We start from the raw sequence: 24,121 nt of genomic DNA, 5'->3' as shown, positions 1-24,121 counted from the left end.
AGAAAATATTTACTAAGTAAACTAAAGTGAAAAAATAAATGAAATAATATCAAAAAGTAACACGAAAATTACATAACAATTACGAGGCTATATACAGGGGGTACCGAGTCAATGTGTGGGGGTACAGGTTAGTTGAGGTAATTTGTAACGTGTCTATGCATAGATAATAAACAGCGAGTAGCAGCAGTATAAAAACATGGCTTGGGGGTGGAAGCTGTTAAGGAGCCTTTTGGACCTAGACGTGGTGCTCCGGTACCGCTTGCCGTGCGGTAGCAGAGAGAACAGTCTATGACTTGGGTGAATGGAGTCTTTGACAATTTTTTGGGCCTTCCTCTTTTGGGACACCTCCTAGCATATAGGTCCTCAATGTCAGGAAGCTTCCACTATATTCATTTGGAAATTTGAAGAAAACCTGGACCTGTTTGATCCAAGCAATCAAATATAGTTCAAATAATGACATACTGCATCAATGATATTTTCTACTCACACAATCACACACCTGTGTGATATGAACTCTTTCATTTTGGAACACTTCTGTATGCCAGTCGCAGCACAATGATATAAAAATGAAATGTTCTGTGCTGGAGTCGCCTACCAATACTGTGGTGTAACCTCCTTGTATAAATGTACATTTATAATTTGTACATATATTTCCATTGGCAATGTGAATATGAATAATTTCTCATACAAAACCCCATTTTAAATGATCAGTGAGTGCCCTTTCCTCCAATGATGCCACACTGCAAACAATACTAGGCAATCAGTACTGTAGAGACAATCAGTGCTCGTTTAATGACAATACAAACCCAACCCAGTGTCCAATTAAGCAGCAATCAAATTCTATTTGTCACATGCGCCGAATACAACCAGTGTAGACCTTACAAATGCTTACTTACAAGCCCTTAACCAACAATGCCGTTTTAAGAAAAAAAAGTGTTAAGTAGATAATAGGTAAGTAAAAAAAAATTAAGAATAATTATTTTTAAAAAATAGTTAAAGAGCAGCAGTAAAGTAACTGTAGCAAGGCTATATACAGGGGGTACCAGTACAGAGTCAATGTGCGGGGGCACAGGTTAGTCGAGGTAATTGAGTTAATATGTACATGAAGGTAGAGTTAAAGTGACTATGCATAGATAACCAGAGAGTAGCAGCAGGGTAAAAGAGGAGAATGGAACATGGGTCCTGTGCTGTGTGAGGATAGTTGTGTGTGTGTGTGTGTGTGTGTGAGGTAAAGCTCATGTAATAAACATGGGGGGTGAGTCTGCTGCATAGGTCTGATAAACCGTGCGTTTGATTCTCCAGCTGCGGTACATAGTTTTAACACCTGTAGTCTGTCTAAAGTCTCACGCTCCAACACAGCTTAAATACACCCATTAACTAGAACGATGCTCCAAACACTGTTAACATTACACAGCCAGGAGACAGCCAGTGTAAACACTGCAGATTTAAAATAGGCATTTTCACTGGACCATCACTTTTATTTTGAATATATTATTTTCAATCTCTATCTTTTGATTCAACTGGTTGAAGTGTAATTCAGAGCCTTGAAGTGCTATTCTGTTGTTGAGCTGTTTGAGAATGTAAGATAGACTCGATCTATGCTAGTTCTCCTTTTGTCCGGTGCCAAGGATAGATTTATCTAGGTTTTATTTGGTCCACTCATTGTCATAAAGTTGAGGTATAGTCAGTGAGATGTAAACCTGCAGGAGGCCTATTCTAGGGCCCTACTCTGGGCTGAGACTCTGCTTCCATAACAAGAGAATGTGAGAAGGACATGACTGGCAAAGTGGGCGAGGAAAATAGTTCACCCTCAAGTCTTGGCATGCTGCTCATTACCTCATGTTCAAAACTATAAACAGTATGGTTGGGCTGTTCACTAAATTGTGTGAGTACATTGCATTACCTCCGTTAATTCCATCGGTTTTATACCTAATAAGAGACAGTTATGCCCAATCCCAAGAATGAATGGGGGGTGGGCTTGTCTGGGCTAAACTAAATCACAGATGTGTCTGGTGTGTTTTAGTGTTTAGAGATTCACAGTGGTCTCAGCAAGTTTTGGACTATAAGGTGTGTATGTATTCATGGATGCTAAGGGAAGCCAGGCTTCCCACCAAAAAATTACAGAGGAATGTTTTAATGTATTTTATATGTATTTATCTTTCGCCTCTCTGTTTCATCATTTTTCTTAAATTCGTAAGAGGCTGAATGCATCTCACCGGAGAAAGCATCCGAGTGAACGAAACAGTGCACCTCTGTCTCTGTATGATGCTGTCTGGTCCAAAAGAGTATGACATTGTTTGCCCGCCGGTAGTATTGAATGCAAGGGAAGCCAGCAAGCATTTTGCCTCCCTTGATTAAAAAAGTATCAAATAATAGCCAATCAGCATTGAGATAAACTGGGTGAGCTCAACTGTAAATGGGCCTGGTGCACCAAAAAAAGGTGTTATGGGAAGTCAGTTTGGATTTGGTGTCCCTCCTATCAAATTGCATTGAGAGCATACATCACTGACAAACAACTTGAATTGTTGCGTGTTGTTGTCCTCTGGTGGCCCAAGGATGGAGATAGGGATTTGGTGTTGTGGTTTTACTTAATTCTCCGTACTGGCCAATGATTACAATGGCAATTCTTATCGAACCATTCATTTATACACTGCGCCCCTGGCCTGAGAGGATGGAAGTTCAATATATAGCTAGATGTAGAAGGCTAATGTTAACTAGCTAACTTTGCCCATGAAAGCAAGCATTTTAGCCAGGTAGCCTAGGACAACAACACTAGAAGTGTGTACAGTATGACAGAGTGATAGATCATTTCGTCAACATAAGAGAGGAGGATGGCATTGGCGTTTCTCTACATGTAGGGTGAGTCAACATGTTTTTTTTTCTGCTTGCATGACCACACACACACACACAAATCAGAGCCATGGACAGCCACATCATATTCAGCTTACGTTGATTGGACTAAATCGTTTTTGGAATCTTTTAGTTGTCACTGTGTTAGACTAAGCATAGGTGATTTGATGATGTTGAAATGGTACTAGAATAGTGGAGGCAGTTCCTGTTTTCTCTGCGACTTGCGATAACTCTCTGTGGTTCTAAATCAATAGTTGTTTAGTAGTCCGAAAATGTTGGAAACATTAACTTGCTTGACCGTGCTGTAGGTCACATAACTATTTGTTACATGCAATTTGCTTTCAATTTACTCTGCCACTGTGTCTTCTTATTGTCTTGGCCTTAAGGCCTATATATCACGGACACACCGCTACTTGTGTGTGTGTGTGTGTGTGTGTGTGTGTGTGTGTGTCAGTCCGCACCAGTCGAGGCGGTTGAAGCAGCTTTCACAGTCTAGTCTGAAATGTGACACATGCCTTGTGGTGAGGGCAGGGCTCCATCCCGGCTCATCTAGCTCCACATTAGAAACGACCCGCAGGAGGCACGCCTGTTGACTGGAGCCTGCAGGCAGAACCACTGCCCTTAAATTACCTTTACCACCGAGACATTGATTGCGTAGCCCAAAGCCGGGTGTTTGTTTTACTATGTCCTGGACATAGACCCATAGTCAACCCGCAGCCATTTTTACCCCGCAACATCAGGAAGGAGGTAGAGCCAGGTGAGCCCAGCCAGCAGCCCCAATGTTCCACGTACAATGGAAAGGCTTTGTTATACACTTAACACAAATATAAATGCAACATGCAACAATTTCAAAGATCTTACTGAGTTACAGTTCATATAAGGAAATCAGTCAAATTAAATAAATTCATTAGGTCCTAATCTATGGATTTCACATAACTGGGAATACAGATATGAATCGGTTGATCACAGATACCTTTAAAAAAAAATGCAGGGGCGTGGATCAGAAAAACAGTCAGTATCTGGTGTGACCATCATTTGCCTCATGCAGCATGACACATCTCCTTCACATAGAGTTGATCAGGCTGCTTCCTAGGCCATCATTGAAAATAAGAATTTGTTCTTAACTGACTTGCCTAGTTAAATAAAGGTTAAAATAAAAATGAATGGCACGAAAATGGGTATCAGGATCTCATCACGGTATGTCTGCATTCAAATTGTCATCAACTAAAATGCAATTGTGTTCGTTGTCCGTACCGTGCCTACCCATACCATAACCCCACCGCCACCATGCGGCACTCTGTTCACAACATTGACATCAGAAAACTGCTCACCCACATGATGTCATAAACGCTGTCTGTCAGCTTCCCTGAGATGGTTTCTGACAGTTTGTGCAGAAATTATTTGGTTGTGCAAACCCACAGTTTTATCAGCTGGTCAGCTGGTGGCTGGTCTCAGACCATCTCGCAGGTGAAGAAGATGGATGTGAAGGTCCTGGGCTGGCGTGGTTACACGTTGTCTGCAGTTCTTTGGCCGGTTGGACGTACTGACAAATTCTCTGAAACGACGTTGGAGGCGGCTTATGGTAGAGGAATAAACATTCCGTTATCTGGCATCAGCCCTGGTGGACATTCCTGCAGTCAGCATGCCAATTGCACGCTCCCTCAACTTGAGACATCTGTGGCGTTTTTATGACAAAACTGCACATTTTAGAGTGGCCTTTTATTGTCCCAGCAGAAGGTGCACCTGTGTAATGATAAGGCTGTTTAATCAGCTTCTTGATATGCCACACCTGTCAGGTGGATGGATTATCTTGGCGAAGGAGAAATGCTCACTAACAGGGACGTAAACAAATTTGGGCACAAAATTTGAGAGAAATAAGATTTTTGTGCATATGGAACATTTCTGGAGTCTTATTTTAGCTCATGAAACATGGGACCAACACTTTACATGTTGCGTTTATATTTTTGTTCAGTATACATGAAGTCAGTTACATGTTCATGTATGGTAGTTTGAACGTTGAATCCAAGCATGTCATGGTTTTCCGTTACTCAGTGGAGTTTATTTTGTTGTCATTTCCACTGGCTGTAGCTACGGCCCTCTGTGTGTCTCGACCACACCCAGACGTTCAGACTGTTTACCATGGTATTACCATGGTAAAGATGAGTGCCATGGCAACATCCTGAGACGAATCTCGTGCTTCCACCTTTTAGACTGGCAAGTCAACTTCTCTAAAAGTCAATGCAAAGTCCTATGCCCTCTTGCATTTACTAAACTTTGAGTTTGATGATTCATAAAACGAAGACATTACAATATTCATGGGAAAGTTGAGTAATGTGCAATAGTCTCACTGTTGATTAAAAGGATGAACTAAGACTTTTCTGCCAAGTACAGAACAGACAAATCAAATAACGCGGTTAGAGAATGCACAACCTGCTATAGATGCCACGCTTCAATGTGGTTATTACTCCCAAATGCAGTAATGTGTTCCACATGTAACAGTTTAGCTTCCGTCCCTCTCCTCGCCCCTATCTGGGCTCGACTTTTCACATCGGTTACACACACACACAGTCCTGAGTGTAAGTTTCCTTTCCATCCCATGTACGTTAATTTTAATTTTTTTAATTAAACCTTTATTTAAGAATAAGGAAGTGAAAGGACGGGATACCTAGTCGGTTGCACAACAATGCATTCAACTGAAATGGGTCTTCCACATTTAACACAACCGCTCTGAATCAGAGAGGTGCGGAGGGCTGCCTTAATCAACGTCCACGTCATCGGTGTCCAGGGAGCAGTTGTTGTTGGGGATTAACTGCCTTGCTACTGGGGAGACAATTCGGTAAGTGTTCTGCGCGTGGTGTCTGTCTTTGGGGCAGTGATGAGAATGGCAGATTGGTCACACTTTGAATGTGTATCAGCTGTTTCATTTTTAGTATTTTTATTTAACCTTTATTTTAAAGACCAAGGTCTCTTTCTCAGATGAGCCCTGTATACCCATCAAACACATCAATCAATATACATTAATATTCACATCAATACACTAAAAGAAAAACACAGTCATTGAAAACAAACACATTCTTCAGTAAATAGGTCCTCAATCAGCCTTTTGAATTGCCCTAGTGGCACCAAGTCAACCAACTTTAGAGAGCCTTGGAGATTATTCCACAAGTAAGGTGACAAAAAACTAAGAGCAGATTGACCTAACTCAGTGGAGATAGAAGGGATCTCCAGAGATTCCTGAGACTGGATCTGGTATCTCATACGTCTAGTGCAGTACTCACAACAAAGACGGAGGAAAACCCCTGTATGATTTAATTAACATACTCAACTATTTGAAGAGAGGAGAAGAAAAATCTGTTTTATCATTCAACCTCACACAATGTTGAAGTTTCCTTATTTTTAAAAACTCAGTGAGTGAATATTGAAGCATTTTCAACCAGAAACGTGTGTGACGGTTCTATGAGTTTTACTCTGTGTTTGGATGATGGCCATGGGTGTGAATGGCCGGATCTCCATGTGTTCCCTTCCTCTGGATGTTCATGTTGATATTCAGTGTGTCACATCCTGTTTGTTAGCGTGCTCATTGCTTAAGCTGCAGGTTTCACACACACAACCTGTGTGTCACCGTGGGCACAATGACCTGAGAAACTACAATGATCTCATAGCTGCTCTACTAAAGAGAAGTTGACGTAGAACACTGATGAACTTGGCAGGGACTTCAGTCTTGTTAGGTTAAAGGGTGCTGGATGATGAGACGTTGTATCTGGGTGAGTAATAGTCTGGTTCAGATGGTGGTGCACTTAAGAGGCTGTAACCGGGTCTGTGCAACAGAAGTGGTTATCAGTCTGTGCCAGAACTGTGGGGGAGTCTATTGACTTACTGTCCTCCTGGTGCACATATGTACACTATATATACAAAAGTATGTGGACACGCTTTCAAATGAGTGGATTCGGCTACAGTATTTCAGCCACACCCGTTGCTGACAGGTGTTTAAAATTGAGCACACAGCTATGCAATCTCCATAGACAAACATTGGCAATAGAATTGCTTTACTGAAGAGCTCAGTGACTTTCAACGTGGCACTGTCATAGGATGCCACCCTTCCAACAAGTCAGTTTGTAATATAGCTGCCCTGCTAGAGCTGCCCCGGTCAACTGTAAGTGCTGTTATTGTGAAGTGGAACGGTTTAGGAGCAACAACGGCGCAGCCGCTGTAACGACGTTCGTCTGTAGAAGGAGAAGCGGACCAAAAAGCAGCGTGGTGGTTACTCATGTTCTTTAATGGAAAATGAACGATACATGAAATAACTTAAATCTACAAAACAAACGGAACGTGAAAAACCTATACAGCCTATCCTGTGACAACAAACACAGAGACAGGAACAATCACCCACAAACACAGTGAAACCCAGGCTACCTAAGTATGATTCTCAATCAGAGACAACTAATGACACCTGCCTCTGATTGAGAACCATACTAGGCCGAAAACATAGAAATGCCCCAAAACATAGAAAAACAAACAGACTGCCCACCCAACTCACGCCCTGACCATACTAAATAAATACAAAACAACGGAAATAAAGGTCAGAACGTGACAGTACCCCCCCCCCCCCCAAAGGTGCGGACTCCGGCCGCAAAACCTTGACCTATAGGGGAGGGTCTGGGTGGGCGTCTGTCCGCGGTGGCGGCTCTGGCGCGGGACGCGGACTCCACTTCATCATTGTCTTAGTCCGCCTTATTGTCCGCCTCCGTGGCTTTCTCACCATGGCCACCCCTCTCAATGACCCCACTGGACAGAGGGGCTGCTTGGGACAGAGGGGCAGCTCGGGACAGAGGTGAAGCAGCTGCTCGGGACAGAGGGACAGCTGCTCGGGACAGAGGGGCGGCAGCAGCTTGGGACAGAGGGGCGATAGCAGCTCGGGACAGAGGGGCGGCAGCTGCTCGGGCGGCCCCTGGCTGACTGGCGGCGCTGGCGGCCCCTGGCTGACGGGCGGCGCTGGCGGCCCCTGGCTGACGGGCGGCGCTGGCGGCCCCTGGCAGACGGGCGGCGCTGGCGGCCCCTGGCAGACGGGCGGCGCTGGCGGCTCCTGGCAGACGGGCGGCGCTGGCGGCCCCTGGCTGACGGGCGGCGCTGGCGGCCCCTGGCTGACGGGCGGCGCTGGCGGCCCCTGGCTGACGGGCGGCGCTGGCGGCCCCTGGCTGACGGGCGGCGCTGGCGGCGCTGGGCAGACGGGAGGCTCAGCTGGCGCTGGGCAGAGTAGCTCTCGTAGCGCCGAACAGGCGGGAGACTCCGGCAGCGCTGGACAGGAGGAAGGCTCTGGTAGCGCCGGAGAGGCGGGAGACTCCGGCAGCGCTGGAGAGGAGGAAGGCTCTGGTAGCGCCGGAGAGGCGGGAGACTCCGGCAGCGCTGGAGAGGAGGAAGGCTCTGGTAGCGCCGGAGAGGCGGGAGACTCCGGCAGCGCTGGAGAGGGAGCCCCTGTAAGGATGGGCCGGAGAGACAGCCTGGTGCGGGGACCTGCCACCGGAGGGCTGGTGCGTGGAGGTGGTGACGGATAGACCGGGCCGTGCAGGCGCACTGGAGCTCTTGAGCACCGAGCCTGCCCAACCTTACCCGGCCAGTGCGGCGAGGTGGAATAGCCCGCACTGGGCTATGCGGGTGAACCGGGGACACCGTGCGCAAGGCTGGTGCCATGTAAGCCGGCCCAAGGAGACGCACTGGAGACCAGATGCGTAGAGCCGGCTTCATGGCACTTGGCTCGATGCCCACTCTAGCCCGGCCGATACGCGGAGCTGGAATGTACCGCACCGGGCTGTGCACCCGCACTGGGGACACCGTGCGCTCCACAGCATAACACGGTGCCTGTCCGGTCTCTCTAGCCCCCCGGTAAGCACAGGAAGTTGGCTCAGGTCTCCTACCTGGCGTAGCCATACTCCCTGTTAGCCCCCCCCCCCCTCCAAGAAATTTTTGGGGCTGACTCTCAGGCTTCCATCCACGACGCCGCGCTGCCTCCTCATACCGGCGCCTCTCCGCTTTCGCCGCCTCCCGTTCTTCCTTGGGGCGGCGATATTCTCCTGGCTGAGCCCAGGGTCCTTTACCATTCAAATCTTCCTCCCATGTCCATTTCTCCAAATAGTGCAGCCTCTCCCACTGCTTCTCCTGCTGCTCCTCTTGCCGTTGCCCGTTACCACGCCGCTTGGTCCTGTTGTGGTGGGTGATTCTGTAACGACGTTCGTCTGTAGAAGGAGAAGCGGACCAAAAAGCAGCGTGGTGGTTACTTATGTTCTTTAATGGAAAATGAACGATACATTAAATAACTTAAATCTACAAAACAACAAACGGAACATGAAAAACCTATACAGCCTATCCTGTGACAACAGAGACAGGAACAATCACCCACAAACACACAGTGAAACCCAGGCTACCTAAGTATGATTCTCAATCAGAGACAACTAATGACACCTGCCTCTGATTGAGAACCATACTAGGCCGAAAACATAGAAATGCCCCAAAACATAGAAAAACAAACATAGACTGCCCACCCAACTCACGCCCTGACCATATTAAATAAATACAAAACAACGGAAATAAAGGTCAGAACGTGACAGCCGCAAAGTGGTAGCCGAATCCACTAATTTGAAGAGGTACCCACATACTTGTGTGTATATGTGTATATACTTGTGTGTATATGTGTATATACTTGTGTGTATATGTAGTGCATGTCAGGGTTTCCAAAACATCACAAACTGACAGGTAAACTGATAATCACACATCACCACACAAATCCTGGTTAGAGCTCTCAACTGCTTGGCAGTGTTTCTCTCAGTGTCAAAGTTTGACTGGGATCCAAGTGTGTCTAGAGAAGAAAATAAGGCCATGGCTTTTGTGTTGCCTTTAATTAATAGCTGAGATGCTTATGGTATGTTTGTCAACTCTGACTTGAAACATAGTCACAGCAGCATTCTGGAAAGTCACATGCTTTTGGTTGCTGTGCTTTGTGAAAATTAAATATAGACTAGAAGAAATGCTGCTCAGCCAGAAATACCTAAGTTGGGAGGAGGAAAGAGAAAAGTTCTAGCTACGTATGTATTTAGGTTAAATCTACCCTCAAATTCCATGGAGAAAGTACTGAAAGTTTTCTGTCCCATACTGATGAACTGCCCCAGTAGTTACTGAATCATGAAGGGGACAGTTCATTATAACTGCGAAGATCCACTTTCCCCTGGTCTTCTTGCAGATGAACCCAAAACACTTCTCACGACTATAAAACCAAATGAATGATGAAAAATGTCTGAAATTTGAATGACCGTGATATAGTTATATCTGTGGGTCATTAACACTTGTAGGATGTGATCAATAGCGTTGGAAGACCAAAGTGCAAATTGGCCCCAAGCAAGTGTATGTTGATCTGTGCTATTGCCTTAATCAATTACCAAAATGTATTCAAACAATGCCTGAGATGCATCATCAGTATTGTTTGTCACTAAGTTTTGTTCCCTATGAGCAATTGATCAACTATTTTATCACACCAAGTGAAACACTCTGACCAGTGTAAGTATTCGGGAAACACTGAATTAGCACTGAGTTTTCAAACCTTGAGGTGCAACACATGCGATAATTCCAGGAACACGTTGCCAAGCAGACAAGACAGACCAGACTTAGGTTTGCTAAGTCAATGGGAGAAGTGAAAAATGTATTCTTTATTTTCTCAAATTCTAAATGCAAAACCTAGATTCGAGCCGATCTCTTAAGTAGCTGAACCTGTTGTTACTACATCCTCGTGAAAGTGACAAACTGACAGGTTTTTATTTTTGTCAAAGACAATTTTATATTGAAGGAGTGCGTTTGGTTTGACGGCCTTCACGTGCGCAGTTCGGTGCGCTACGACCGTTAGACCTGATGAAGTGTTTCTGTGCATGAGCTGTGCTAGCTAATGTAGCCATAACATCGACTACAAGTGTGATCAGGAATTTTTGGGGGACAATCAGTTTCTGCATATCTTCATTAGGGCAGCGGTTTATCTCACTATTCTCTTACACACACACACACACAACACACACACAGCTGTGAAGGTGCTGTCATGAGTGTCCTTTGACTGAACTCAGACATAATCCTCCATGTAGGTGCTGCTTCTGTCAGCACAATTGGATTGAGATGAGTGGGAGGAAGTTGAACTTCAACAACACATAGTGCCATAATCATAAACACACTGCTTGAGCGTTCAATTAAATGCTCTGACTCACGCATCTATCTACAGTACTTGGACTCAGTCAGGGAAGACTAGCTTCTCTGCTAGCCCCCAAAACCACTCTGTTTGTATGTTAGGTCTGGAATCTGACACCAGACAGCACCATCCAAACTCATTACTGGTGAATTAACAGTGAGCCAAGGACAGGTGTGTGACTGGCCCGGCTTCAGAGCTTTGTCTTTCAGGCCGCAGTAAAACATGATACATATGGAGGTTAATCTTTAAATGAGAATTTGACTTCCCGCTGATGCCTCTGGCTGACCGCTAACCAGATAACAGACCGCCGCTCTGGCCTCATGCTGGCCAGACACCACAGACACGGGAGTGCTAAAGCGCTTTTTAATGAGGAGCATGGAGCTTCAATGTCCAACACCTGTTGCGGTCACACAGGCCCGTATTTAGATGTGCTGAACTAACTGGCTGCCTGGGGCTGAGGCTGGCTGACCACGGCCAGAGAAAACCCTCTCGGATATCTAGGGCATTGGGCAGAGTTGGGTCTGCAGCCAGGCCAACTGCCCATAGGCCCAGTGGTCCAGTCCCTCCAAGCCAAAAGGATATGACACAGCGTGTGTGTAAGGGAGAGGAAGTTGCGCTTCCTCACCTCAGTGAGTTGTTTTATGAAGAGAATAATTAGAAATTGAACAGGATCTTAAGCACTTACAAATTCGTAACATGTCATGTGAATTGCACGAAGAACATATACAGTACCAGTCAAAAGTTTGGACACACCTACTCATTTCAAGGGTTTTTCTTTATTTTGACTATTTTCTACATTGTAGAATAAAAGTGAAAACAAAAACTATGACATAACATATATGGAATCATGTAGTAACCAAAAAAGTGTTAAACAATTCATAATATATTTAGATTCTTCAAAGTAGCCACCCTTTGCATTGATGACAGCTTTGTACACTCTTGGAATCCTCTCCACCAGCTTCATGATGTAGTCACTTGGACTGTGTTTGAGCCAATCAGTTGTGGTGTGATAAGGTAGGGATGGTATATAGAAGATAGCCCTATTTGGTAAAAGACCAAGTCCATATTATGGCAAGAACCAGCTCAAATAAGCAAAGAGAAATGACAGTCCATCATTACTTTTAAGACATGAAAGTCAGTCAATCCAGGAAAATTTCAAGAACTTTGAAAGTTTCTTCAAATGCAGTCGCTTAAACCATCAAGCGTTATGATGAAACTGTCTCTCATGAGGACCGCCACAGGAAAGGAAGACCAAGAGTTACCTCTGCTGCAGAGGATACGTTCATTAGAGTTAACTGCACGTCAGATTGCAGCCCAAATAAAAAGTAACATACACATCTCAACATCAACTGTTCAGAGGAGACTGCGTGAATCAGTCCTTCATGGTCAAATTGCTGCAAAGAAACCACTACCAAAGGACACCAATAAGAAGAAGAGACTTGATTGTGCCAAGAAACATGAGCAATGGACATTAGACCGGTGGAAATCTGTCCTTTTGAGATTTTTGGTTCCAACCGCTGTCTTTGTGAGACGCAGAGTAGGTGAACGGATGATCATCGCATGTGTGGTTCCCACCGTGAAGCATGGAGGAGGAGGTGTGAGGGTGCTTTACTGGTGACATTGATTTATTTAGAATTCAAGGCACACTTAACCAGCATGTCTACATCAGGTTTGCACTTAGTGGGACTATAATTTGTTTTTCAACAGGACAATGACCCAAAACACACCTCCAGGCTGTGTAAGGGCTATTTGACCAAGCAGGAGAGTGATGGAGTGCTGCATCAGATGACCTGGCCTCAACAATCACCCGACCTCAACCCTATTGAGATGGTTTGGGATGAGTTGGACCTCAGGGTGAAGAAAAAGCAGCCAACAAGTGCTCAGCATATGTGGGAACTCCTTCAAGACTGTTGGAAAAACATTCCAGGTGAAGCTGGTTGAGAGAATGCCAAGAGTGTGCAAAGCTGTCAAGGCAAAGGGTGGCTACTTTGAAAAATCTAAAATGTATTTTGATTTGTTTAACACTTTTTTTTGGTTACTACATGATTCCATATGTGTTATTTCATAGTTGGGATGTCTTCACTATTATTCTACTATTCTCTTGTCATATAATAATTTTTTGCAGAACATAACATATACGAAATGGATGACTACACAATTGTGCACCATTTTCAGGGACCTATTTTTGACTTGTGAGCGCTACTTTCAAAACTACTGGCTGAAATGATACAACACCTTTTATAATACATCTTTAAGATGATATTACAGCTGGTTCATGTATTAATGAATATACAAACACTTAAATATACAACATAAAATAAGAGGGTGCAAAACCCATCGCACACCAGAACATAACTTGCACCAATACATACAACAAACAATCACCGACAAGGACATGAGGGGAAACAGAGGGTTAAATACACAACATGTAATTGATGGGATTGGAACCAGGTGTGATGGAAGACAAGACAAAACCAATGGAAAATGAAAAATGGATCAGCGATGGCTAGAAGGTCGGTGACGTCGACCGCCGAACACGCCCGAACAAGGAGAGGGACCCGACTTCGTCATGACAACACCATTTAACATGTTAGATTATGCCTCTCTGTAAGCGTTCCTCACACACTTGCCCTGACAAGCCTTGTGCTTTTTACTTTCCATTCCTCCAATAACGGGATTACAAAATGCCTCATAATGACCCTAATCTCCCTGTTTGTCAGGCAGGCATCAGATGATGATGATAATGATGAGAGGGGCAGAGTACAGAGTCAGAGAGAGGGGTGTGAAGTGTTAAAGAGCAGGCTGAGATGAGTGCTGGGCATATCAAAACGCTTTCTGACTTTCACGACAGGGTCCACATTCTGTTCTTCACGCTGAATGCTGCTTCTGTTATGGGCCATTTTATGGAAAATTGCTTCCTCGTGCCGTCGCCTGACTGAGTTCTGGATCTGAATTGAGGTGGTGGTGCAATATCCTCCCCACACATGCTCCCAGAGCCTCTGCTGCCTTTACTGTCAAAGAGGGAGTGAAGAGAGAGAGAGAGCGTGACGGTCTGTTCAGGTTGCTTGCTTGTTATCTTCTCGTGCCACATGGCACACGCCTTTGCTCTCCGTGTCCGTCGGGTGGAGACGTCTCCTACAGATAGGTGGAGAGTGGTGTTCATTTTGATCCTTTAGAACAGGGTGATTTAGATGGGTTGTTATGTATTCAGAAATAGTAATATACCCCCCTTGAGCACCGCATGGCCATTCAGTCTTACAAAGGGCAGACCTGGCTGTTTGTCACAAGATACTGCATTCATACTAATGGAAATATTCATAGTGTTTGAAAGGGGCATATATTAGATGCTTATTTTCTATTTTAAGGGCAAAACTTCTCTGTTTCCTCCCCTGGCACCCAAGTGGTCTCAGAGCATTTTGTATTATTCTGTATGTAAATGTTAGACACTCCATTTAGTATGATATGTTATGGATTACAATTCATACGATAAGTTATGAATAGCAATTTGTACGATATGTTACGAATTTGCGAAACTTATGGTATGTTATGAATTCCAATTTGTTGTTGCTAACGTTAGCTAGGTGGCTAATGTTAGCTAGCGCTAGGGGTTTGGGTTAAAGTTAGGAGTTAGGTTAAAGGGTTAGCGTTGGGGAAAGGTTAGCTAAAAGGGTTAAGGTTAGGGGAAGTGTTAGCTAAAAGGGGAAGGGTTAGGTAAGTATTTATTTGCAAAGTAGATAAAAAGTAATAAGTAGCGAAAGTTGTCCTTGATGAGATTCGAACACAACCTTTGGGTTGCTAGACGTTTGCGTTCACCCATCCACCCCGCCCAACTACCCTACTTTAGTTTTTGTTTGAAATAACCTGTCTTATGTAACCATACCACATGTAACATATCGTACTAATTTGAGTGTCTCGGATTTACATTTACTATGTTACGTCTAGTCTATGAGACCAGTCTGCTGGCACAGAAGTAGAACAGTTTCACCCATCACGGAGGGAAAGGAAACCAAAGGGGAAGTGATTGTTTAGAGGATTGAAGAATGAGCATTGTTTCATAGAGCTGCAATGTGCATGAACAATGAATAGAGATTGACTTGGCAACATGCACTTCTTGCCATGCCAGCTAATTTGTTAGAATTTGACTCATATTTGTTGAGAAATGTTCTCAGATTTCAGTGAGTGAATAGTCTCCATATTTTACCCAGGAGGGCAGCTGAAGTTCCCCATTTCTTATTCACACACCACACATACTCAATGGGCCTTGTGAAGCTTTCATTCCTGCGGCAAGGTGTCTTTCAGAGAGCGATTCTAGTTGACAAAGTTCCCCTCCTTTGTTCTGATTTGTTTAGTTTTGTCTGGTTGTCTCTGTTTAGGCCCTACTATTGTCCCGCGGATCACACGTGAATGGCTTGTATCCTTTTTAAATTGCTACCCTTAAGGGTATGTTATGATTCTTGACTTACTCTCTCTCTCTCTGAAATGTTAGCAGTAATAGCATGGTAATAGCATGCAGAAACGGGAAAGTTTGAGAGTGATGTAAGTTAACTCTTGTCTGTCGAAAGAAATTTGTCTGTTTGGAAACATGAAAATGAGCGAGAATGGAGGTCAGAGTGGCCGCTAGTTCTCCAGGAACAGACACAGAGACAGGAGGGCTGGTTGCTTTCAGATTGTCAGTTCTCCTCGCTTTTTATTTTCCAATTCCTCGCAGGCACACAGGACGATTTTTGTTTAACGTCTTTCACAACTGTGGGGAGCTCAGTATTTGAGCATACAGGGTGTGCAGTGTGTCTGTGGGAAAGACAGAGGAACCTGGCTTTAGGCCTCATGCAGGGCCTGCCAGATCTACAGCTGGCATTGGGATTCATCATCCTGGAAGCCATTCACGGCCTGTGCTCCAGGGAGGGGTTGTCTCTCTCCACTCACCTCTATAACCCAGCTCTGTGTCTGGCTGGGAGAGCTGCCCTGACTCTGGCTCCCCACCATCTCCTCTCCATCAGAACAGAGGAGCTGAGGAGCTGGGATCAGTCAGGCTCCCTGGGCCGGCCTCAGTCCGGGAACAACCCATTCACCCTAGTAGATATGAATGGATTGGATAGGTAGGCTATACCGCAATCAGAAGGCAATCTCGGGCTGCTGTCATATGGTTTTAAGCCGTGGATCCAAATCTGTGGACGTGGCTTTTTGCCACTGTACCGGAGAGTTGCAGTAGAGCATGTAAGCCCTGTCACATCCAGACTGGCCATTTTTATTTGAATTATCACATAAAGCCGTCCTCATTAGTTGATCACCCCACTGTCCACATGGAGATCGGGTCCTTTTTTAAACACACAGTTGATTACTTAATGGCTTCCATGAGCCATTGTTTCTCTCCCTGAGCTCAGCTGACATCATGGAACACTGGGGGCGTCTATGGAAAACTGCTCCCTACATTTCCCCTTAAACCCCTCTATTCAGCTACGCAGACTCCAGCAGAATAATAGAATGAATGCCCAGGTGATAGACTGTAGTGAGCCTAGTTAGGGTACTTTCCACTGGTGAGTTGAATAAGAGGGTCCTTTCAGCTGTATAGTAGTGAAAACACAAGACATGTTGAAGACGGCAGATCTGGGACTGCTGCAATGGAAGACCTCTGTGTGACTCATTCTAACCAGAGCCAAAGAGTCAGGAGGAATCACAGGGCTCTATAGAGACCCATTGAACCCACGCTGCTGTATGAGAGAGACGTACATAATACACTCAACTTCTGTGAGGGATCTACACGTCATTCAGCTATCCATGATATTGAAGATCTGACCTTGTGTTGTGGAGCTAAAATTTGAATGACTGCAATTACGCCCAGTAAGAACCAGGCCATCATGATGAATTTGAAAGAAACATAAGATTGCATTCAGGACCATTCTGTGTTTAACAAACTTTATCATGTAGATCTAGTGTTGTCTTTTTTTTTTGCGTCATAGTTAGTCCAGTTACAGCGCCAATTATAGTGCAAGATTACTCATAGCCACGGTTGACAAGGACGGTTACAAAGTTGCCAGTTTAGAGTTTCCCAGATGTTTTTCTTGACATCAGCACCCTGCTGTTCATTCCGAAGATGTTTCCATGTTCCAGTATCTGTCCCTCCTCTCACTACCCTTTACCCACTTGGCTCATCCAAGACGCTTACTCACCCACTCCTCTCCCATATCATCTCTCTCTCACTCCCCCACCTCTCCCTCTCTTTATATCCTCCCTTTCCCCTTGCTCTTCCTTTCCATCTCTCTTTTTTCCTCTCTCTCCTCCCCTCCCCCTCTTTCCCTCTCCAGCCGTCTCTCTTCCTGTCTCTGTGACCCGTGCCGGACTGGGCTGTGCTCACATACCTGTAGACTGGGGTCACTGAGGGCCAGCTGTGGGCCCCTGGAGTCCTGTAGCTGTTGGCTTCACTGGGCCGGGAAGGCAAGCAGGCGCACATGCTCTCAGACCCAACCAAGTGATCGCAGTTGGCCTCGCCTCTTATGTTTTCCCTCGCTTTCTCAACTTCCTCCCTCCGTTTTCTGCTGCTAAAGGTTAAGTGTCATTTTCAATCACCTTTGATGTGGCTGCAATGAACCGTCTGGGTTGTGTGTATTGTGTAGTGTTTCTGCGGTGGGATAGCTCTATTCTGTATGCACATGTGAGCTGCAGTCACGTGGCACTTTCTGTTGACAGTGTTTTGTGGTGTGTGCCTGCCTTGTCGCAGGACATGCCTTAGGTATTTGGTTTTCTTTCTCTCATGTTACATTTTGGTGACACGGTCATGTTGCCGTGCCTCTGCTATGACTCAGCTAGCTCCAGGGAGAAGCTAAGATGTGATTGAGGAGGTCCTGCTGTCAGGACCAGGGGGAGGTCCCTGAAAACTGGGTGTCTGCCCATCTGATTAACAGGCATTTGCCCACACTACCGGGGATGGAAAGCTGCAGCGGAGTGCAGGGATCATATTGGCACCACTGCCTCTTAGTATTTGTCAACCCCGTGCTTTGTCTGAGCGAGAGGAGCCTTTAACTGACTGGGTTGGTTTCTCTGGGACACTACTTGTCACAGTCACTGTCTTGCCACGTGTTCTCAGAAGCACCACTGCATTACACTGAAAACACTGTAAATGCTTGGAGGGTGGAAGGTATTGCGATCCGTTAGCTCTGATATTAGACAGATCCACTGTGAGTGTGTTGCTCATGACCTGTGGCAATTCCGCACATTGGAAACGTCTTTTAATCAGATTTGTCTCTGGCAGCAGGCACTGAAAACTGTGATCTGAGATGATTCACTGCTGATCTAAAGCTGATGTGGGATAAACTGCTTTACAGACAGGCCCATACAGTTAAAACAATGCAACCACCACTATCTACTCAAGCCATTTTTTTTTAGAAACGATACCAATTTTTTTTTTCCTAAACATAATCTTACGGTAGCAAAACGGCGATCAGATCAGCAGCTTGGATTCTCCCAATAGGCTTTGCCTAATGGAGATGATGACATTTTGAGTGTCCACCAGAAAATGAAAACCTCCTGAGTGTAAAAGGTCAGCTCCCTCTTCAGTGTTCTTCCAATGCAGGTTTATGTTCAGTCAGCTTAGCAGGATTACTCTGTGGAGACCTTTCTATTTGCCGTACAGTAAACAACCTCAAGTTTAGGAAAAACTGCCAAAGCCCTGGAAAGATTGGCAAGAACATTTCAATACAGGAGAGTCCCTGACTGTAAGTCAGTGGAGATAAGGAGCCCACATCTCCTCCCTCAGTCAACACAGGAGCCATAAAACAACGGCATGCCAGATGGGAAACATAGAGCCTGTCTGGCCAGGAGTTGGACTGGGTGGCGATGGACTGGGGGTTTTATATAAGAAGTGTGACTGTCTATTGACATTGAGGATTAGACTGCTGTTGAGTCTACAACTATGTAATGGGAAGATATTTCAGAGAGTAACGTGTAACAAGTCTGTTAGTCTTTGCAGTTTGCAATGCATCATTCTGTCAGTAGTTTGGTCCATGGTTTGGTATGGTAATGGATTAGGCAGTGATCAAGGCCCTCAAGAAACAACCACTCTTAATATTTTCTCTAATAAAGAGGAGTTATAGTGAAATATATGTTGAGGGTGAGATGCGCTCCAGAGACACACAGGTATCCATTTGAAAACTATTCCCAGAAATAGCTATGCAACTCTGAAGAGCTTGAGACTTAATTCAGTGTGATGTCTGCGGAGTATAAATGCTACCTCTAAAGGAGTACCGTAAGTGTAGTCCAAAGGCGTTTTACCATAGAGCATACATAATAAGGCCCTGGGCAATAGAGACCAGCTTTTCACCGTGTTTGACTCTGCACAGGGCACAGACCAAGCTGGGACACACACAACTATGAGTGTGTTCCTCAGAGGTGCGTCACGACCCCAACTCTGCGGCATGCTGTTTGGTTTTCCAAGCTCAATTACCATAATTTCCTGAATCTATCCGATGCAGAGTTTGAGAGTCTATGGGCTCTGCTATTTAGAGCCGTTGGTGGTGGGAGTCTAGCCTGGGATGTTAGGGCTTTGACCCTGTAGGAACAACAGAGTGAGGTAGTGCTGCTTTTTGAGGAGTGGGTTCCTCTCTCTCTCTCTCTCTCTCTCTCTCTCTCTCTCTCTCTCTCTCTCTCTCTCGATGGCTAATTGCTCCCTTGATCCCATGGCATTTCTCTCTGTTTCTGCACCACAGGATCTCAGTACTCTGTCTGTCACGCTCACGCCACACCTGATTGGTAGATGTTTGGTGTGTGTGAAAGCGTGTGTTTGTTTGAGAACTTATAATACTACTACTACTACTCATCCGAACCGCTCATCTCCCATTGACTGTTAATAAGGAGATTCTTCAGTAATTGAAAGGTGTACACTGTTCGTACTGTATAAAGTAATCCTGATTTGTTGACCGCTACTTTCCTAGCTGGGTGCAATAGGTAGTGTAGTGTAGCTGCTCAGTCAGTCAGTCAGGCTACCAGGCAGGCAGGGGAATGGAAACACTGGGGATATGCTACAGAGGAGGTGCACAGACAGCCAGCCAGTCCGGGAGATGGATGAAGGGAGATGGAAAGAAAGGAAGAAGGAAACGCAGGAGGAACTCCTCAGACTGTTTAACTTTTCCTTGCTTCAGTTGAGTTGCGACCCATTTTTCTGCACTGTGTCACCGGCTTGTTTAGTGCGTGGGTGTGTGTGCACATTTCAGCGAGGATACTTGAGATTCAATGACTGGGAGAGGGATTAATAGAAAGGAAAAAATCTTACTATATTTTAGCAGCACATATTTACAATAAACTAAGAGCAGACTAGGGGCATCCCCCCCTCTCTGCTCTCTGTCGAAGCCTGTTGATTGTGGGATGAGAAGCTGATGATCTCAGCATCTGATCCAGAACCAGCTGATTAAAGACAGACCCAGGGCTGCTGGTCTTTGGCCATAGAACCTCCCAGCAGCCCTGCAGCAGTCTGTGGTCGTGGTTCCTCAGTGTTGAAAAGATGAACTTGAACCACACACATTCTGAGGTGGACCTCTCACCCTTGGCCGGGCAGAGACTAGCGACCCAGTAAACCAGAGTTGACTGTCACTTTTATCAGCCCCCAGGTGCATGTTTTGTTTATTGCCCTAGCTCTACACAGCTGATTCAAATAACCAATTAATCATCAAGCCTTGATTATTTGATTCAGCTGTGTAGTGCTACGGCAAAAAACAAAACGTGTGAGCAGGGTGGGGGGGGGGGGGGCCCAGGTCCGAGTTTGGGAAACCCAGCATTAGCTCATGTCACGTTAAATCATGTGAGGGTGAGGTAACCATGGGGATATGTACATTAAGTCAAAACAGTATGTAACGATTCTCTTCTTGTGAAGTAGAGGCGGACCAAAGCGCAGCGTGGTGGTTGTTCATTGTATTTTATTTACGACACTATACATGAACAAACTAACGAAAAAAACAAGAAACGTGAGAACTCAAAACCTAATACAGCCTATCTGGTGAACACTACACAAAGACAGGAACAATCATCCACAAACACACAGTGAAACCCAGGCTACCTAAGTATGATTCTCAATCAGAGACAACTAATGACACCTGCCTCTGATTGAGAACCATACTAGGCCGAAAACATAGAACTGCCCCAAAACATAGAAAAACAAACATAGACTGCCCACCCAACTCACGCCCTGACCATACTAAATAAATACAAAAACAAAGGAAATAGAGGTCAGAACGTGACACAGTAACTCGCAGTGACTTGCCCTTCAGCCAATGTTGTCAGCCTAACTGGTCCATCCTCACGATCATTGGCAGGTTCTCTGCCACTGAGTTTGCTAAAGACATTACACTGCACATGACACTTGACATTATGCACGTGTGCTATATAAAAATAGATATTGTTCCTATATGATCCACATGACAGAAGGAGAGAGTGAGAGCTGTTTAAGTTGTACCAGTGGGGGACTCCATTTCGCTAACAATTAAGCCAGAGTTAATAGGAAGGCTCCCTCAAGTGGGCCAGTGAAATCCTTAGTACAAACAGCGCTGTGTGCCACACGCTAGCTAGCTCATTGACTCTCATTTATAGGACAAAGCCTGTCTTTGTTCTCCCATTCTGGTTGTGTTAATTATAGATCTATAGCAGACTGTAGGCCAGGGCGTAGCGCCTGCAGGGCTGGGACACAGTACTGTACTGGGTACAGTGACTGACTGCAAGGCATTATTATGGTGGATATGTTGTGATGTGTGGGATGGGCTCTCAGCCGTCAGCTGTGGACACTGGGCAGTGCTGTTTCCCCCTGCTGGGTCTCTGTAGGGCCACCCTCATTGGGGTTGGTAGAAACCGTAATGCTTCGGAGTTCTTCAGACCCTGCTTAGGCGTTCCTTTTACGCCTGCTACTTTAGGTTACTGAGGGGGAGACCCAGAGGGCCAGATGAGAGTTGGTTGTGAGGATGAAATGCTGTGAGACGGACGGTTGTGGCAGGACTCGTGCTCTGGATCCTAACCAGGCCTGTTACAAGGGGCTGAGCACAGCACAGGGGATCAGAGCGCTGGGCTCCCAGCTCACCCTTCCAGTCTCAGAGCTCCGCCGGGGAGAGGAGAGAGAGAAGAGGAGAGGGGATGTGAAGGCAGCCCAGCAGGCAGTCTGGAAAGCCCTCGTGTCCCCTGGCAGCCGCTCAAATGACCAGCAGCTAGCTAGTTCACTGAACACAGGCTGAGTAACCAGCTTTATGCCTGGACAATACACAGGGTCTGGTGTATTATCAGTATAATAATCATCATTATTATTATTATTATTATTATTATTATAATCATTATTATTAAAGGAATGTTTAGTGCAGAGCAGGCCACGGTTGGCTGCCATCTAGCTCTGTGTTACTGCTAACAGAGTCCAGCGCTGCTGCTTTCACAGGGACCTGAGAAAGCCCTGCCTGTATGTCGACTCATTAGATGTTTTCCAGTAAAGGGAGGTGTGGATGTGGATGTGTGAGGCATGTGGTTACAAACAATCACAAGTGTCAGAGTGTGTCAGTGAGACCTGTTGATGAAAGGCAGAGGCGTTCATTAAATCAACCCCAGTCTCAGCCCTCACCCTTTCTTCCTGTCTCCTCTGATTTATTCAGAAGTCCACACATCAATGTGACCTCAATTCCCAGATTTGTACCTAGACCATTCAACCACTCAGAAATATTGCTGTGTATCAGTCATTGACTGTGATGTTTGTCTGTGTCGTGCCTGTCCTCTGACCTCTGACCTCTGTGTGTCCCCAGCCTGCCTGTTTCGCTACAATGCCCTGTCTCTGGTCTACCTGCTCTACCTGCTGCTACTGCCATGGTTCCTGTGGCCCAACAAGCACACACTACGAGGTATGACAACACGCCAGTCCTTCCCTTCATTTGGTAACTCCTGCTTGTTTTAATAGTTTCAGGCGTGGGTGGGTAGGTGTGGTTGTATGTGGGAATGCCGAGATCTCTCACCGCAGCCTTGATATTGACGTTGATCAAATGGTGCAATGTTTGGAAGTTGTGCAATATAACAGAAGAGCCAGACAAAACATGTGCAATACGATTCCAAATGAATTGTGGTAACAAAAAAATGAAAGGGTGAAACAATGGAACAGGATCTCAGAGCATTCACATCCTCATACATACCACAGCGTATGTGTTGTAGTTGCTTTCAGACAGCTTCCGTAAATTACATGGCAAAATCTTAACCACTAACTTCTATCTATATTTTACCTCCAAACCTATGAGGACTGGGCTGCAACTCTGATACACTTCATTATACAATGGGTGGGTCTAATGCTGATTGGTTAAAACCACATTCCAGCTGGTGTCTATTCCACAAGTTACCACTGGCTAAATCTCCAACGTTAAAATGCCTATTTACTCTGTTCCATCTGATTGCGCAATCCACTGTCTCATCCAGCCCAGGCAGGGAAGTTATAAACTTGATCTCCACTATAAAAAGCATCTAGACATTCTATCAAATTTCTTTTAGACTAACTTTTAGTTTTCAACAGTGGATATTTGTATAAACCTTACTGTCTGTCTCTCCAACATTTGCAACATTATTTCAATTTTCAAATTTGATCTCCAACTGTTCCACAGTAAATGAACGTGTAGGGGTCGGGAGTCGGGACGAGAGAGAGAGAGCCAGTCGAAATCATGAATCAGCTGACATCATTTTTATGGATATATATACAAAGAAATGTAAATTGAAAAAAGGTAAATCAAGACGAAGTGCATCAAGTTTGCAGTCTTTCCAGCTTCAGTTTGAAGTTATTGTGTTGGCTGTGTTGTTGGCTAACTCCTCTGAACAACAGTGTCCAATCGAGAGAGCAGATTTTCTATGCCAGGCTAAATCGTGCCTCATTAGCTCATTGCTATGGATGTGTCCCAATAAATGTCACTAGAAAACAGCTTAAACAAATGCAGCTACTTTGCTGTTATTCTGGCTGCACTTTTTGACTATAAATTAGCCGTAGTTGGCTAGCTAACAAGCAACGGATAAGAACGTTGCCAGTCAGTATGGCAATGGAACATTTAGAACGAACGACTGGGTTGC

At 45.2% G+C, this 24,121-nt stretch overlaps 1 protein-coding gene across 1 annotated transcript in view; it reads left to right on the top strand.

Moving 5' to 3' along the window:
- LOC139411379 (piezo-type mechanosensitive ion channel component 1-like) overlaps nucleotides 1-24,121 on the top strand; it is an 80,188-nt gene that overhangs the window by 2,433 nt on the left and 53,634 nt on the right. Inside the window, exon 2 of the mRNA XM_071157662.1 lies at nucleotides 22,825-22,920. Within this exon, the coding sequence (XP_071013763.1) occupies nucleotides 22,825-22,920 (96 nt within the window). The remainder of the gene's footprint in view (nucleotides 1-22,824; nucleotides 22,921-24,121) is intronic.

The sequence above is a fragment of the Oncorhynchus clarkii genome, chromosome 6 (assembly GCF_045791955.1).
Source record: "Oncorhynchus clarkii lewisi isolate Uvic-CL-2024 chromosome 6, UVic_Ocla_1.0, whole genome shotgun sequence".
In the NCBI taxonomy this organism is placed as follows: Eukaryota; Metazoa; Chordata; class Actinopteri; order Salmoniformes; family Salmonidae; genus Oncorhynchus; species Oncorhynchus clarkii.
This window is presented reverse-complemented; position numbering and strand designations above follow the sequence as displayed.